General features: G+C 43.4%; 1 protein-coding gene across 2 annotated transcripts in view; it reads left to right on the top strand.

Moving 5' to 3' along the window:
• LOC119172187 (venom serine carboxypeptidase) overlaps nt 1-10,207 on the top strand; it is a 28,195-nt gene extending 17,988 nt beyond the window's left edge. For both annotated transcript variants that reach the window (XM_075893270.1, XM_075893269.1), the window contains 3 exons: nt 3,711-3,883; nt 6,457-6,790; nt 8,419-10,207. In XM_075893270.1, coding sequence (XP_075749385.1) covers nt 3,711-3,883; nt 6,457-6,790; nt 8,419-9,245 — 1,334 coding nt within the window. In that variant the 3' untranslated portion in view covers nt 9,246-10,207. The remainder of the gene's footprint in view (nt 1-3,710; nt 3,884-6,456; nt 6,791-8,418) is intronic.
• The last annotated feature ends 2,585 nt before the right edge of the window (nt 10,208-12,792 follow it).

Genomic DNA, 12,792 nt, shown 5'->3' with positions numbered 1-12,792 from the left:
GCCTCGTCTTTAGTTGCTCAAAATTGCGGCAATGACGAATGACATCGGTGACAGATGTCAAGGTGTATTTCGCGATGAGGAAACTGTAAACATCCTCGGCGATTCCTTTTAGAATGTGCCTGACTTTGTCTTCCTCAGACATTCCGGAGTCAATGGTCCTGCATAGCTTTATGACTTCCTCAATGTAGGTCGTGGAAGTTTCACCTGGCACTTGAGCGCGTTGCATTAGCGTCTGTTCTGCTCTTTTCTTTATCGTTGTTGGGCCGCCGAAACGCTCTTTGATTTCAGAAACAAATCTGTCCCACGTCATTAGCGTTTCCTCCCGATTCTCGTACCACATTAATGCAATATCCGTCAGAAAGAACGCGACGTACAAAAGCTGAGAAGCGGCACCCCAATTGTTAGCAGCGCTCACCCAATTGTAATGGATGAGCCAAGCCTCGACATCTTCATCTGGTCTGCCGGCAAAGGGACGAGCATCTCTCAGTTGTGGAGCCGAACTGGTCGGCGCAGAAGTCGAGAGGGGTCGGTGTTCATTTGCGTTGTGGGACATGTCCAGACCAGATGGATTCGGTGGAAGTCCAGCAATGCGACGGCTCCGTCAAAGAACTTGCGGTTCACCATTCGTCTTCGGGTGTCAATTACCCAGCACGTCCACCACAACTGTAACAGCGAGCTGTGATATGATGGTTTTTATTTACAGGAAGTGAACGATGGTCGTTTGCGGCAGCACACTGAGATCGTGCCAAGACTCTTCGTCTTCCTGTGCTTCTCTTCTCTACCTTTTTCTAGCCTGTTACAATATATATATATATATATATATATATATATATATATATATATATATATATATATATATATATATATATATATATATATATATATATGACGACAGAATTGAGACAAAGAAATGTAAATGGCGACAGAGGTGAGACAAAGAAGCGCAGTTTGACACTTCTGTTTTTGTGTCTCGCCATACAGTTTGACCAAAACGCATGTCCTGTCATGTATTTCATGATCAACGCGACATGACGCTTAATCGGCAAGGGAGATCATAGCAGCAGAAAACATTTTAAGCGTGCGTCGGTACGTCGCCTGTTAACATACCTAGCAAAGAGCTTGCTTTTCTAATGCGTGGCGATGGTGTATACGTTTTTATGAAAACCGTGTGTTGAAGGAAATAAACTCCCGCGTGCAGTTATTTTCCTGTTTGCGCCTTTTAACACATTTGATAATGAAACATGCACATTAGTCGGCCACTATGAAGTGACATCTCGCAGCGCATGAAATATTTACGCCGTTTATTTAAAACTCATCCAACACAAGAAATCAGTCCCGCGGTAAGTGCGACATGATTACATAAGCCACTTTTTGTAATATCAATAACGTAATAGCCAATTCCACAATGCGCAAAACCGAGTAAACCTAAAAAGTCCGTGCATCAACAAAAAAATGTAGCAATCACAGTCCATACAACAAGCCTTGCATACTTGGCTAACTTCATTTCAAGAACCATGCTTCCTGCGGCATTTTAACGTAGGTTTGTTAAAGCTACTGGCCAATCAAGGTGTCCCAGGTTAGCCTTAGCGTTACGAGCAGGACAACATGGAATTATAGCGACAGCCGTAAAATCCGTGACCCTCCTCACGTTTAATTGAATCTTTTGTTACCACACAATTTGTAGTGACATGCGCAATTTAATGACTGCACAAAAATGCAGAAGGGAGGTTGCAATCAAGCTGCATCGTATACGAAATATTGTAAAATCATGGGATTAAAGTTTTTGGGGACATAGGATGGACATGTGTATATAAGACGAAGAATGATATGAAGTGATTTACATTTTTTCAGGTTATGTTTCGGAAAGGTGGCCCAGTTTCATTGCTATATTTCTTAACACTAAAAAAAAGCCCAAAGACAATTTTCATAGCAGAAAACTCGTCGCAATAATTTTAGGGCTTGAAATATGTAAAAATATGCTGCGACAAACACAGTTAATATTCTTTGGGATGTTCAGGTTTTATTATAAACATGGCGTTTTCTCCAACACTGAAGCCCACAATTTCTTTCTTTTTCTTTCCACCTTGTAAAATTTTCATTAGAGATAACTAAATTGAGATCGTCATCGCAAGTGTGACAAGAAGCCGCTATCGCGTGATATGTCACGCTCTTGAACATCTAAAGTGACAATCATTCGCTATCGCGCAAGTGCTGTAGGTGATGTGTCAGGTTGACAGTGGTAACATTCACATGCTTGAGGTGCATGGGGTCATAGACCCCTGACATGCAAATCTAACTTAGCTTCCATGCAGAGCTCTCTTTTATTAGTACCAGTTTTTTTAATGTGCCTTTCTGTTAAACATTCGGGTTGTTCAAACGAACCTCAGGTCTTTGCGTCTGATAAGTAGGCATCTTTATTACGAAAAACTTAGTTTACCCATAAAAAAAGTGCCTCAGAAAAACGCGTGAAACTTTTTTATGTGTGTTTTAAAATTTGAACGTTTCGTCCTGGAGGAGTTATGCATAAGCGTGCATGTAGATAGCTGCTGTAATATAGCTGCTAAACAATACTAGAGAAGGAGAATAATGTGGTTTTAATTAGGAGTGACAGGTCATCGAACTAGTATGTCATCAGAAGATAAGGTTTAATGTCGTATACAATTGCAATTGAAACTGCCGAGTAAGTTTAGATGTTACGTTGCTTGTCCGTTCGTCAAGCCTACTTATGACAGCTATGTTAATTTAAGCCGAAATATGATATAGTGTACTGAACTAGGGTTTTGATAAATAGCCATTCTTTCTCGATTGTGTCAGACCTAGTAACGTGCTCAGGGCACTTCCCTGCTCGCTCGTAATGGGTTGGCCTTTGACGCAGCTTCTCTTGTGACAGAGTCTTATGTTAATGCTGCCAGATGAATCATCGATTCATGAACTAACAGTGCACTAGTTATGCTACAGTTAAGTATTTGGTTTGAAAAACATGCTTGAAATCTGCCTAACTTGCTATTTGCCATCATGCATGTCGAAGCTACCATGCAAAATGTCAGGAAAAGGCTATTTAGAACCAAAACGTGATATTGACATCTTGGGTTCATGCAGGTGCTCTACAGCAATATCAGGTGATGTGTCGTGTGCTGTTCAATTTAGACAAACGTATTCACGGTGCGTATCTTGCATAACCGCACATACATACATACATACATACATACATACATACATACATACATACATACATACATACATACATACATACATACATACATACATACATACATACATACATACATACATACATACATACATACATACATGCATACATACACTTATACATACATACATACATACATACATACATACATACATACATACATACATACATACATACATACACACACACATACATACATACATACATACATACATACATACATACATACATACATACATACATACATACATACATACATACATGCATGCATACATACATACATACATACATACATACATACATACATACATACATACATACATACATACATACATACATACATACATACATACATACACGTAATAAATTTGGTGTGTAGAACGAAACGTTGAAGAGAGTTCAGTAAGCAAGCAGAGCTGGTGCGTGTGCTAACCCTGCAGCCGTCTGATGTAAATGATATCAGTGACAGGACCGCATAAAGTTAGGTCTTTTACTTGTCCAGGGGAAGCCTTGTTCCTGACACCCTTAATCAAGGAAGGAAAACTGGATGAAGCCAAGTACAAAAGCAAAGTGGGCGCGCTCGGTGCTGATATAGAAGTGCCTGGCTTCTCTGGCTACATAACCGTCAACCCGCAGTACAACAGCAACCTCTTCTTCTGGTTCGTGCCATCCTTGGTGAGTTCACGCACATTTGAAAATCCATGTGCCTGTTTAAATTTAATTCAATTGTTGTGATTAATGGGGGTGATAACTGATGTTGCGCGTGAAGTGTTTGATTGTGTAATTATCAAAATAACTTTGTGCTAACGCTGAATTTGGTTCGCAGAATATTAATTCTAGCGCGAATGTCCCGTAAGACTTCAATTTTGTGGCTTCGTGTAAGTAAACATTTATAGCTGTGCTTAATGAAACTCTGTGCCGTACTATGCTCCGGATGTCGTCGTCCTTTTGATTACTTATTGCGAAATGATACTGTCTTATATATTTGCCCTGTTAAAGAGAAGAAATCAGTTCAGTATGTACTATCACGCTCAGCCTCAGCAACTACGCACCAAAGCTCCATCATGTTCTTCCTCAAAGTGAGTGCGGTGGTACACAGCAAGTTGGATTATATATAAAGTAACGTACAGAACTTTTAAACGCACGAACTGTTTCGATATTTTTGAAGTGCCAGGATGGTAACCCGGAAGAAAGGCTAATTTCCCTGGTACGTGAACGCGGTCTCCGTAGCAAGCCTTTCTCTTGAAGTAATGAGATTCTGCGTTCTTTGCATGCTGTTGGGGAGGGGTGGTCGTGGGGGCATGACCAACGGAAAAGGGGCGTATGACTGACCAGGTTCACTGGTTCTTTAGAGCGAACGCTCTACTACTTCATGCTCTCAAGGTCATTCGGATGCGATGAATCCTTGAAACGCCGGAGCGCGAGCCGTCGAAAGTCGAAATTGATTTGTGGCTTTGCAACTGTGCACTAGTGAGCAGCGAAAGTAGTTTTTTTTATTGCGACAAAGAGTTGCCTTTAAGGCATAATATTTTTGTGAATCTGTTTGTCAAACGTGCACAGTCAGGCTAGTGTTGTGCATGAAGTGAAGTAGTGTCTTGTGGAATGTGTTGTCATGTATCGAGCAGTTGTAACTGGCTGTGTCGCTGTAGCGAAGGCCGGCTTGAAGGAGGTGACGGGAGCGTTCCGTCTGTTACCCTTGACATGTCTATAAGGTGGTAGGCACCTGCTTGCATCACTGGAGTGGTACAATACGGACACGTATCATCAACTGGTAAATGCGACCAGTTCCATGAAGATATAATGGCCGATGTAAGGGCGAACCCTGCCCGAAGCCTCCTAAGCACAACTTTTTCCGCCCTAGTAAGGTAAGGGGAGAGTAAGCAGACACACGGTAGTATGAGAGCACGTGTATCCTGCTGGACAACATTGTTACGGGTACGAAGTGAGTTTAGGGGCTGAGGTGGAAGAGTAATGGCTGGAAGGTCTATGTTTGCAGGGCAGTGCGCCTGCTTGTTAGCCGCAATGTTGTGTGGGTTCGCAGCACGGCCTTGAATCCAATGTACCTTGACGCAAGTAGATGTATTATGATTCATCTCATGAATCGCCTCGAAGGTCTTCATGCTTTTGTGAACTTTCTTGAGCTCCTTAATAGCTCCTAAGAAATCAGTGAATACTGTTACACCTGGGAGTACAGACCTAACGTCAATGCCTCTGCAAAGGCAATCTATGTCAAGGCTAGCGTGCGAGCCCACCTGACGTCATCCCCTCAACGACGTCATCTAGCTCGGCTGCACTGGTCTGTCTTACGTAACGCACGGCGAGCTCCCTCAACCCATGAGCCCGATAGCAGCCCGATAATGCAATCGGCGCCATCCAGTCTGGCGAGTCTTACGAAATGCGTGGCAACATCCGTCGCCCATGGGTGCAATCCAGTGGTGGTTCCTGACTGGAGGAATGTGACATCACGGCCAGCGGCGGTTCTGATGGGACGTTGCTGACGTAAGGATTGCCCGGGGCTTATATAAAAAGCCAAGCGGTGCGTCGCCGAGCAGCCGACCTTTGCGTCAGAGAGAAGAACGTACGAAGACACCTCGGCTCTTCGAGTCCCTATGCTTTCGGCCCTAGTGCCGAATGTGTAACCACTCTATTTTATGCTGTACATAAATCTTGACTTGACTCACCGTCGTCTTGTCCGCTCGTCTATCAGCTCTGCGAAGAAGCAGCCGCGAGCTGAGAAAGGCGCTAGTGAACAACCTTGGCGGCCCATGACCTCGGTGCACTACGCAGCAGCGTCGCGGCTGTGGTGCGAGTCGTAACAATACGTTCTACGCGTGCGATAGTGAAAACGCGGCCCTTGTTTGCTTCGCGTTACCCCTCGCTACGCGGCAATCTCTGGCATGTTTTTCCATCTGTCGGGCTTATCCTCGCCATGTGAGAGGAAAGAGCAGTGAGTAAAGTCACTTGGTAGCAGACAAACAAGTTCTTGTTCACCTGCTAGACAGCGCCCAAACCAAAGGAAGGCCGGATTAGCACGCTGTAGAGAAAATTACCCAACGCGGGAACGTGCTAATATCGAACCTACTGCGACAACCATGGTCTATCACCAACACGAACAACAATGATAAAAATAAGACTAACTGTTAAGGAAATACTGTGAATATTATTCGTTAAACCAAGCGAAACATATTTCCCTCGTGATAGCTATGCATAGAAGAATTGAACATGGTTGAATTGATCCTCTTCCTTAGAGCGATCCTGAGAATGCCCCGGTGATACTGTGGATGCAAGGCGGTCCGGGAACGACGTCCATGCTGGGCTTCTTCGCTGAAAACGGGCCGTACATTCTGTCGGCGGACGGTGCGGAGATCAGGTACCGCGAGATCAACTGGGCGTCGCGCTACTCGATGCTCTACGTGGACCAGCCCGTAGGCACGGGCTTCAGCTTCACCGAGAACGAAGCTGGCTACGCGCGCAACCAGACCGACGTGGGACGTGACATGCTAGAGTTTCTACAGCAGTTCTTCACGCTTTTCGGAGAACTGGCCCAGAACGGCCTCTACCTTTCCGGAGAGTCCTATGCCGGTAAGTTCCTGTACTCTAAGCTACGCCCACTTTGGAGATATTTTAATGCCGTTTTCAACGGTGAACGTTCGATTGGGCGCCTGTCAAGAATGAACTGCGCATGCTGTAATGATCATGAGAACTACAGGGTGATACCAAAATAATACGTATAGAAGGCTTGACGTTCAGTGTTGAAGTGTCATCACGTTAGTCTAACTTCCAGCGTGCATAGAAAGTGACAGTTTTAGAAGAGAGTGTTTCAGAATTTTTTTTTTACCGAGGAGGATAGGAGAGGGGGGACAAGCGAGTTTCTTCAAGGGGGCAAGTATATAACTTACGCGTTGTGTTTTGACGATGTTTGATCGGATTGAGGGGGGGGGGGTGCAGCTTATATGGCGCTGGCTTACCGTTTAAGATTTCTCTATGCTCCCACTATGAGCTCCTCTTTTTTTTTTTGAGACAGTGCTACATTTTTATTTTAGCCATATTACAATTTTCAGTGATTCACCAATGACAAAGTTTAAAGCTTGGCATCTTCTTTCGCACAACCAAAAAGAAAATAAGATGAACAGACACAAGCAAACTTTTATGCAACAGCGCGGATTAACAGCACGACAGTTTACTAAAAGCGATAACTTTGACTTGACTGTGTAATTTGGATGTCCTGCATACGCAGCTGCGTTGTTACGTATAGCCTCCGGTCGACTTCGTCCGCGAACGTCAAGTTTTTGTCATAAAACATGGGTCTTTTGAGTTGAGCTTATACATATTATATGTCACACGTTGCTTTCTAGGAAATGTACGAGAGATCATTCCATCAGTTACTATGTCGCGGGCACGTTCTCGCTGTTTCCAAGCTTTATGCATCGATTAAGGATATCGATGCTTGCAAACAAAAATAATGAAAGTTCAATGTTGCAAAAACTAGCCGTCAGCAAGAACGACCGGGGGCGAAAGTCCTGACAGGTTATCATGCGAACTTCAGTATTTTGTACGAATCAAGTGTGAAAGGATTCGAATACGTTACATCAGCTGGGGGCTGCGGTTTACTGCTCTATGAGCTCTGGAATCGGAGGTGTTGGCACACTGGCACGCATGAAAAAAGAATCGCACAAAAGGCGACGAGCGCTATGGTCTTCCTCCTCTGCGTTATTCTTCTGTGTTTGTTAATTTGTTGCGCTAATTTGATTTGTAGTGATGGACATACCACAGAGTACGCTCCTTTCCCAGGACCGGTGTGACGTCCCTGCTCTTACTGAACAGAACAGAAGCTGTGATTTTAACTGTGTAAGGAGAGCTTGCATTGAAGCGGCACACCAGTTGAAGTTAATCAACAGTTCATCAGCCATGTCGTCTTGTCAGACCAGTAGGTGGTTTGTATCTGAGTAACCCCTAAGCTGAAAAAAATTACTGTTTCCGCAGGATTAAAAAAAAAGAGAAACCATGTGTACCCTTATCTATATTTCTGTGTGGTGAGCTACAGGTTCAGTGGTTATTCACTTTCACAAACTGAAATGGTTCCCCAGAATCGCACTTGGCTATCATAAACCCTGCGCTTTTTCTACCCCGAAGTGTAGCCGATGCCTAACTGGTGACCAAACCTCGCTTTCTAAACGTTCTTTTTTTTTCTTTTCACTCTAAATGCGCAGGCAAGTACGTTCCGACAGTCGGAGCCACATTGCACCAGAATGCCGACACTATGCGGGTGAAAATCAACTTCAAGGGTATCGCCTACGGCAATGGCATAACAGACCCAATCAACATGTTGGGTGTCGCCGATTTCATCTACCCGATCGGACTTATGAGTCGAAGCGCCGCCGAATACATGTCGAGCGCCACTCGAGAGGCGGAGCAGCACATCCGGGCAGGCAACACTGCCGAAGCCTTTAATCTCATGGATAGGATGTTCTTCGGAATCGTGACTAAGGAGGACACGTACTTCAAGAACGTCACTGGGTACAGTTACTACTACAACTACTTGACCAGCACCGAGCCCAAGGGCACCAGGGCGTACAAGGTCTTCTTGCCGAAGCCTCAAGCTAGGCGCGCCTTGCACGTGGGCGACATGGAATTCAGCATTACGCGTGACGTCGTGGCCGGGCACTTCTACGACGACTTCATGCGCTCGGCCGTACCGCAGTTCACCGAGGTGCTTGAGAACGGCTACAAGGTTCTCGTCTACAGCGGTCCGCTCGATATCTGCGTGCCCACGATCATGACCGAGAACTTCCTCGCGCACGTAGCCTGGTCACACGCAGATGACTGGAGCCACGCTGTCCAACACCCGTGGTGGAGCGCCGATGGTGAGCACCTGTACGGTTACAAGAGGACGTTCAAGAACCTCAACTACGTGGTGGTGCGCAATGGCGGCCACGAGCTGCCACTCGACCAGCCCGAGGCCATGCTGGAGCTCATCACGGCCTTCATAGAGGACACAGAGCCATTCACCGACGAGCCGACGACAACTGTAGAGTAGGTGCCTAACATCGTCTAACTCCACGCTGTTAATGTTCTCGTGATTGTTTCAAAACAAACGTCTGGGACGTGACGTTCAACTTCGATATCCATGTATGTTTTGATAAAGGTTTACGTGGGTTTTGGTCACCTGCAGAGTAATTTATCGGCCTAGTGGTTAAAGATTCACCGCCTTGGGAGGTTCATGCCACTGGCTGTAATTCCATGGCTATTGCTGTACGAAAATTTCCCAGAAGGCACCCGCAGAGATGGCACCAGCGTAGCGTAGTGGGCAAAAAAAAGTGCACGCAATGGAATGTACGTGTAACGTAGAATGTAAAAGTTTGGACTAGTTGGCTGGTGATCCTTAACAGAGCTTAAATAACTAATCTACATGTAAACAAAGTAAGCAATGCACGTATACTCCTGCTTTTTATTTACCTTGGCTAGGAGTACGTCATCAAGCTTCATGCATTGTCAAGGAATGTAAGTTCGGTTCCAACTCACTGACTCATCTCTTCCTGCTCTTTCAATTCTACTTGTACTAGTTTTCCGGCATCTGAAGGATATTATTTAAATGTAAGAGTTAATTTCCGCTATTCTCAATCGCTATGGCTTCGTCACTCACACGCCATGGTGTGGCTGTGCTGCATCACAAATAAAGTCACTTTCACTGCCCCACTTCATTTCCTGGTGACATATGGTGCTAGTGGTTCCCTATGCTGTGTCAACAGTAAGCTATAGGTAAGTCAACGTAACCAAGCTGCTAAGCCAGAGCGTCCTGGTACCATATGTTCTGTTGACGTTAAAGCATTTGTTACGTCAATATAAAAGAATGAATCTGTGTCAGGGTGAAAGCCACTCGAACGTCATTTTACCAAGTACAAGAAGCACTGAAACTATTTGATTGTTTATTCCCGAGCATTAGACTATACAGTGTGTTGCTTTCTCATTGATGAAATAAACAAGTTTAAGTATGTTAAATCATGCATGTGCCTGAAGCTACAACTTCCGGCACGGAAGCTCCCTTCTCGTGGTTACCGCAAACACGAGATCTCAAGGTAAATGAACAAATGCGAGCCTGTACCGAACGACACAAAAAAGCGTGCGAAACTAATATATCGAACTTATTGAGAAGTGGTGCAAGACTTTTACAGTTTAAGAACGTATGCTGTAGAACGCACTCATTAGCTGATGCATTATGTGTTAGAGATAGATATGCGTAATATAACTGAAGTTTTTCTAATTTTTCCCTGTGTGATTGGGAGACAGTGAAACCAGAGTAAGCATAAATGCTATGGGTGAAAAGCGATAAAATTTTGTTTGTTTATTTTGTTCTTTATAAATACAACATTTTCTGTTTGGAATTTTCGTATCAGTGTGGGAAGTCGCTCAATACTGATATCGTACAAGAAAATTTATGGAACAGGTGGTAGATACAACCAGGTCACATATTTCGCGTGATCGAAAACAAAAATCGAATCGACAACAAAGAAAGCACAGTTACACATCTAAATAAACAAACTCATATATATATATATAATAAGTGAACAGTATCAAATGAACAACAAAACAATACGCAGCACGTAAGTACTTGAAGGCTCTACAGTATCGCCGAGCTTAATAGACTTGAAAGGAAGTTCACAAACTTGAAGTTAAACTTTGCAACGAAGTCTGAGACACTTGTTCATTTGTTAGTACATTCCAGTCATTCACATTCCTTGAAAAAAAAGGGTATTTATATACATATTTCGTGCATGATATGGTTTTAGTGTTCTGTCATGCCATTGCCTTGGGCTCTATCTGGGGGTCCGTGGAATAACTGAAGTTGCGTCAACATTAACCATGTCCCATTTATATTTGGTAGGGAAACTTCAAACGTGAATAACTGTTTCCAATCAGCTCCGATTAAGAGGCCAGTTACAATTCAAGCTCTGATTCAAGACAGAGGTTGCAAATCAGCTCTGATTAGCAAGTCAGTTACTGATGAACGGTTATAACGGTTATAAATAAAGTGAACTGCTCTTGTTTTAATCATTTCTGATTTATGAATATTAGTTTTAGTAAATGGGCCCAGATAGCAGCATTATAGTCTAACCTGAACAGAATGACAGATTTATAAGCAAGAAGACGCACAGTGAGGGTAAATAGTTCCAGTGCTCTGCGAAGTAAAAATAGTTTGCGTTGTGCGTGAGCTTTGACTCGGTCGCTTTGTTTATTACAACTCAACTCACTCGTCAGCAAAAGATTTAAGTATTTGTATTTGGTTACCTCGGCAAGATAATTGTTGTTGTAGCCGTAGTATTAAGATTGTGTTTGGTTGTGAGTAAATTTTTGCTAGTGTTTTTTTTTTCAAGATTAGGACACATCTGCAAACTCTCACACCATGGCACAACCTTTTCAAAAGCTTGATTTACATGCAATTGATCAGTCAGGTTTTTAGACTCGCGATACATAATTGATTAGTCGCGTAGAGTTCAATTTTTACTGGAATGCCATCAACTATCTCATTTATAAAAATAAGGAAGAATAGTGGTCTGAGTTTCAAACCCTACAGGACACCAGGTGATACTGAAACTAAACTCGAACAACGTTGAATAAAAGAAACAGTTTGTTGGCTACGATTTATATGTGATAAAACACAGGATAATAGTATAGAGGTTTGAAGTACTGAATTTATTTTATTGAGCAGTTTGTTATGATAAACCGTGTGAACGGCTTCGCGAAAGTCTAGAATAATAGCGTCAGTTTGATCGCCATTTTTATTAGATACTGCGAAATCATGTACAGTTTCTACTAATCGAGTTTGCGTAGAAAAGCATCTGCGATAGCCATGTTCTTCTCTAGTGAAGAAGTATTGTCCCTCAAGAAATTCTGAAATGTGTATATGTATTATATGTTGCATATTTTGCAAGACGCTCAGACTAGTGATGAGGGATGGCAATTTTAACGAAGCATTTGCTCCCACGTTTGTGTAGCGGTATAATCTTGGCCATTTTCCAGTCTTTAGAAACAAAGTTAGTATTCCACAATTGAAGATGACGAGAAATAACTAATCATGCACACACCCGGAGATGATGACACTACTCGCATCAAGTCTACGGACGGCTTCATATGACTTTAGAATCCACCAGCAACGCTTTCATTGCATTCTGCGCCATCGAAGCGCATGTTCATGGCCTAAAACAGGCGTCGTCTGAAAATATATTTCGGGTTCATGCCATAAAGGATTGTGCAGAGCGGGTATAGTTGCCACAACGAGCCCAAATGAAACAGGACGTGATCAAGGGTCTCTTCTGTCACACAACACTCACATGCAGGCGTGTCGGGCATGGCGATGCTGCAGTAGTATCACACGGTTTTTTTCTACGCAAAACCGGTACAAAGAGGGCATATCAAAATTGTGCCAAAGCGGAATATTTTGAGGGTAGTTAAAGAAAGTTGGTGATACGGTGCAACTTCCTCTAAAGTTATAAGGTATACACTGCATTTACGTAATAAAGTCACGCGAAGGTCTGGCAAACTACCACAGCTATATGCGGCGAAGTTGCACTCAGTTTTTGCAGGCG

Source organism: Rhipicephalus microplus, chromosome 4 (genome assembly GCF_043290135.1).
Source record: "Rhipicephalus microplus isolate Deutch F79 chromosome 4, USDA_Rmic, whole genome shotgun sequence".
In the NCBI taxonomy this organism is placed as follows: domain Eukaryota; kingdom Metazoa; phylum Arthropoda; class Arachnida; order Ixodida; family Ixodidae; genus Rhipicephalus; species Rhipicephalus microplus.
The sequence above is the reverse complement of the archived record's forward strand: the minus strand, read 5'-3'. Positions and strand labels throughout refer to the sequence as shown.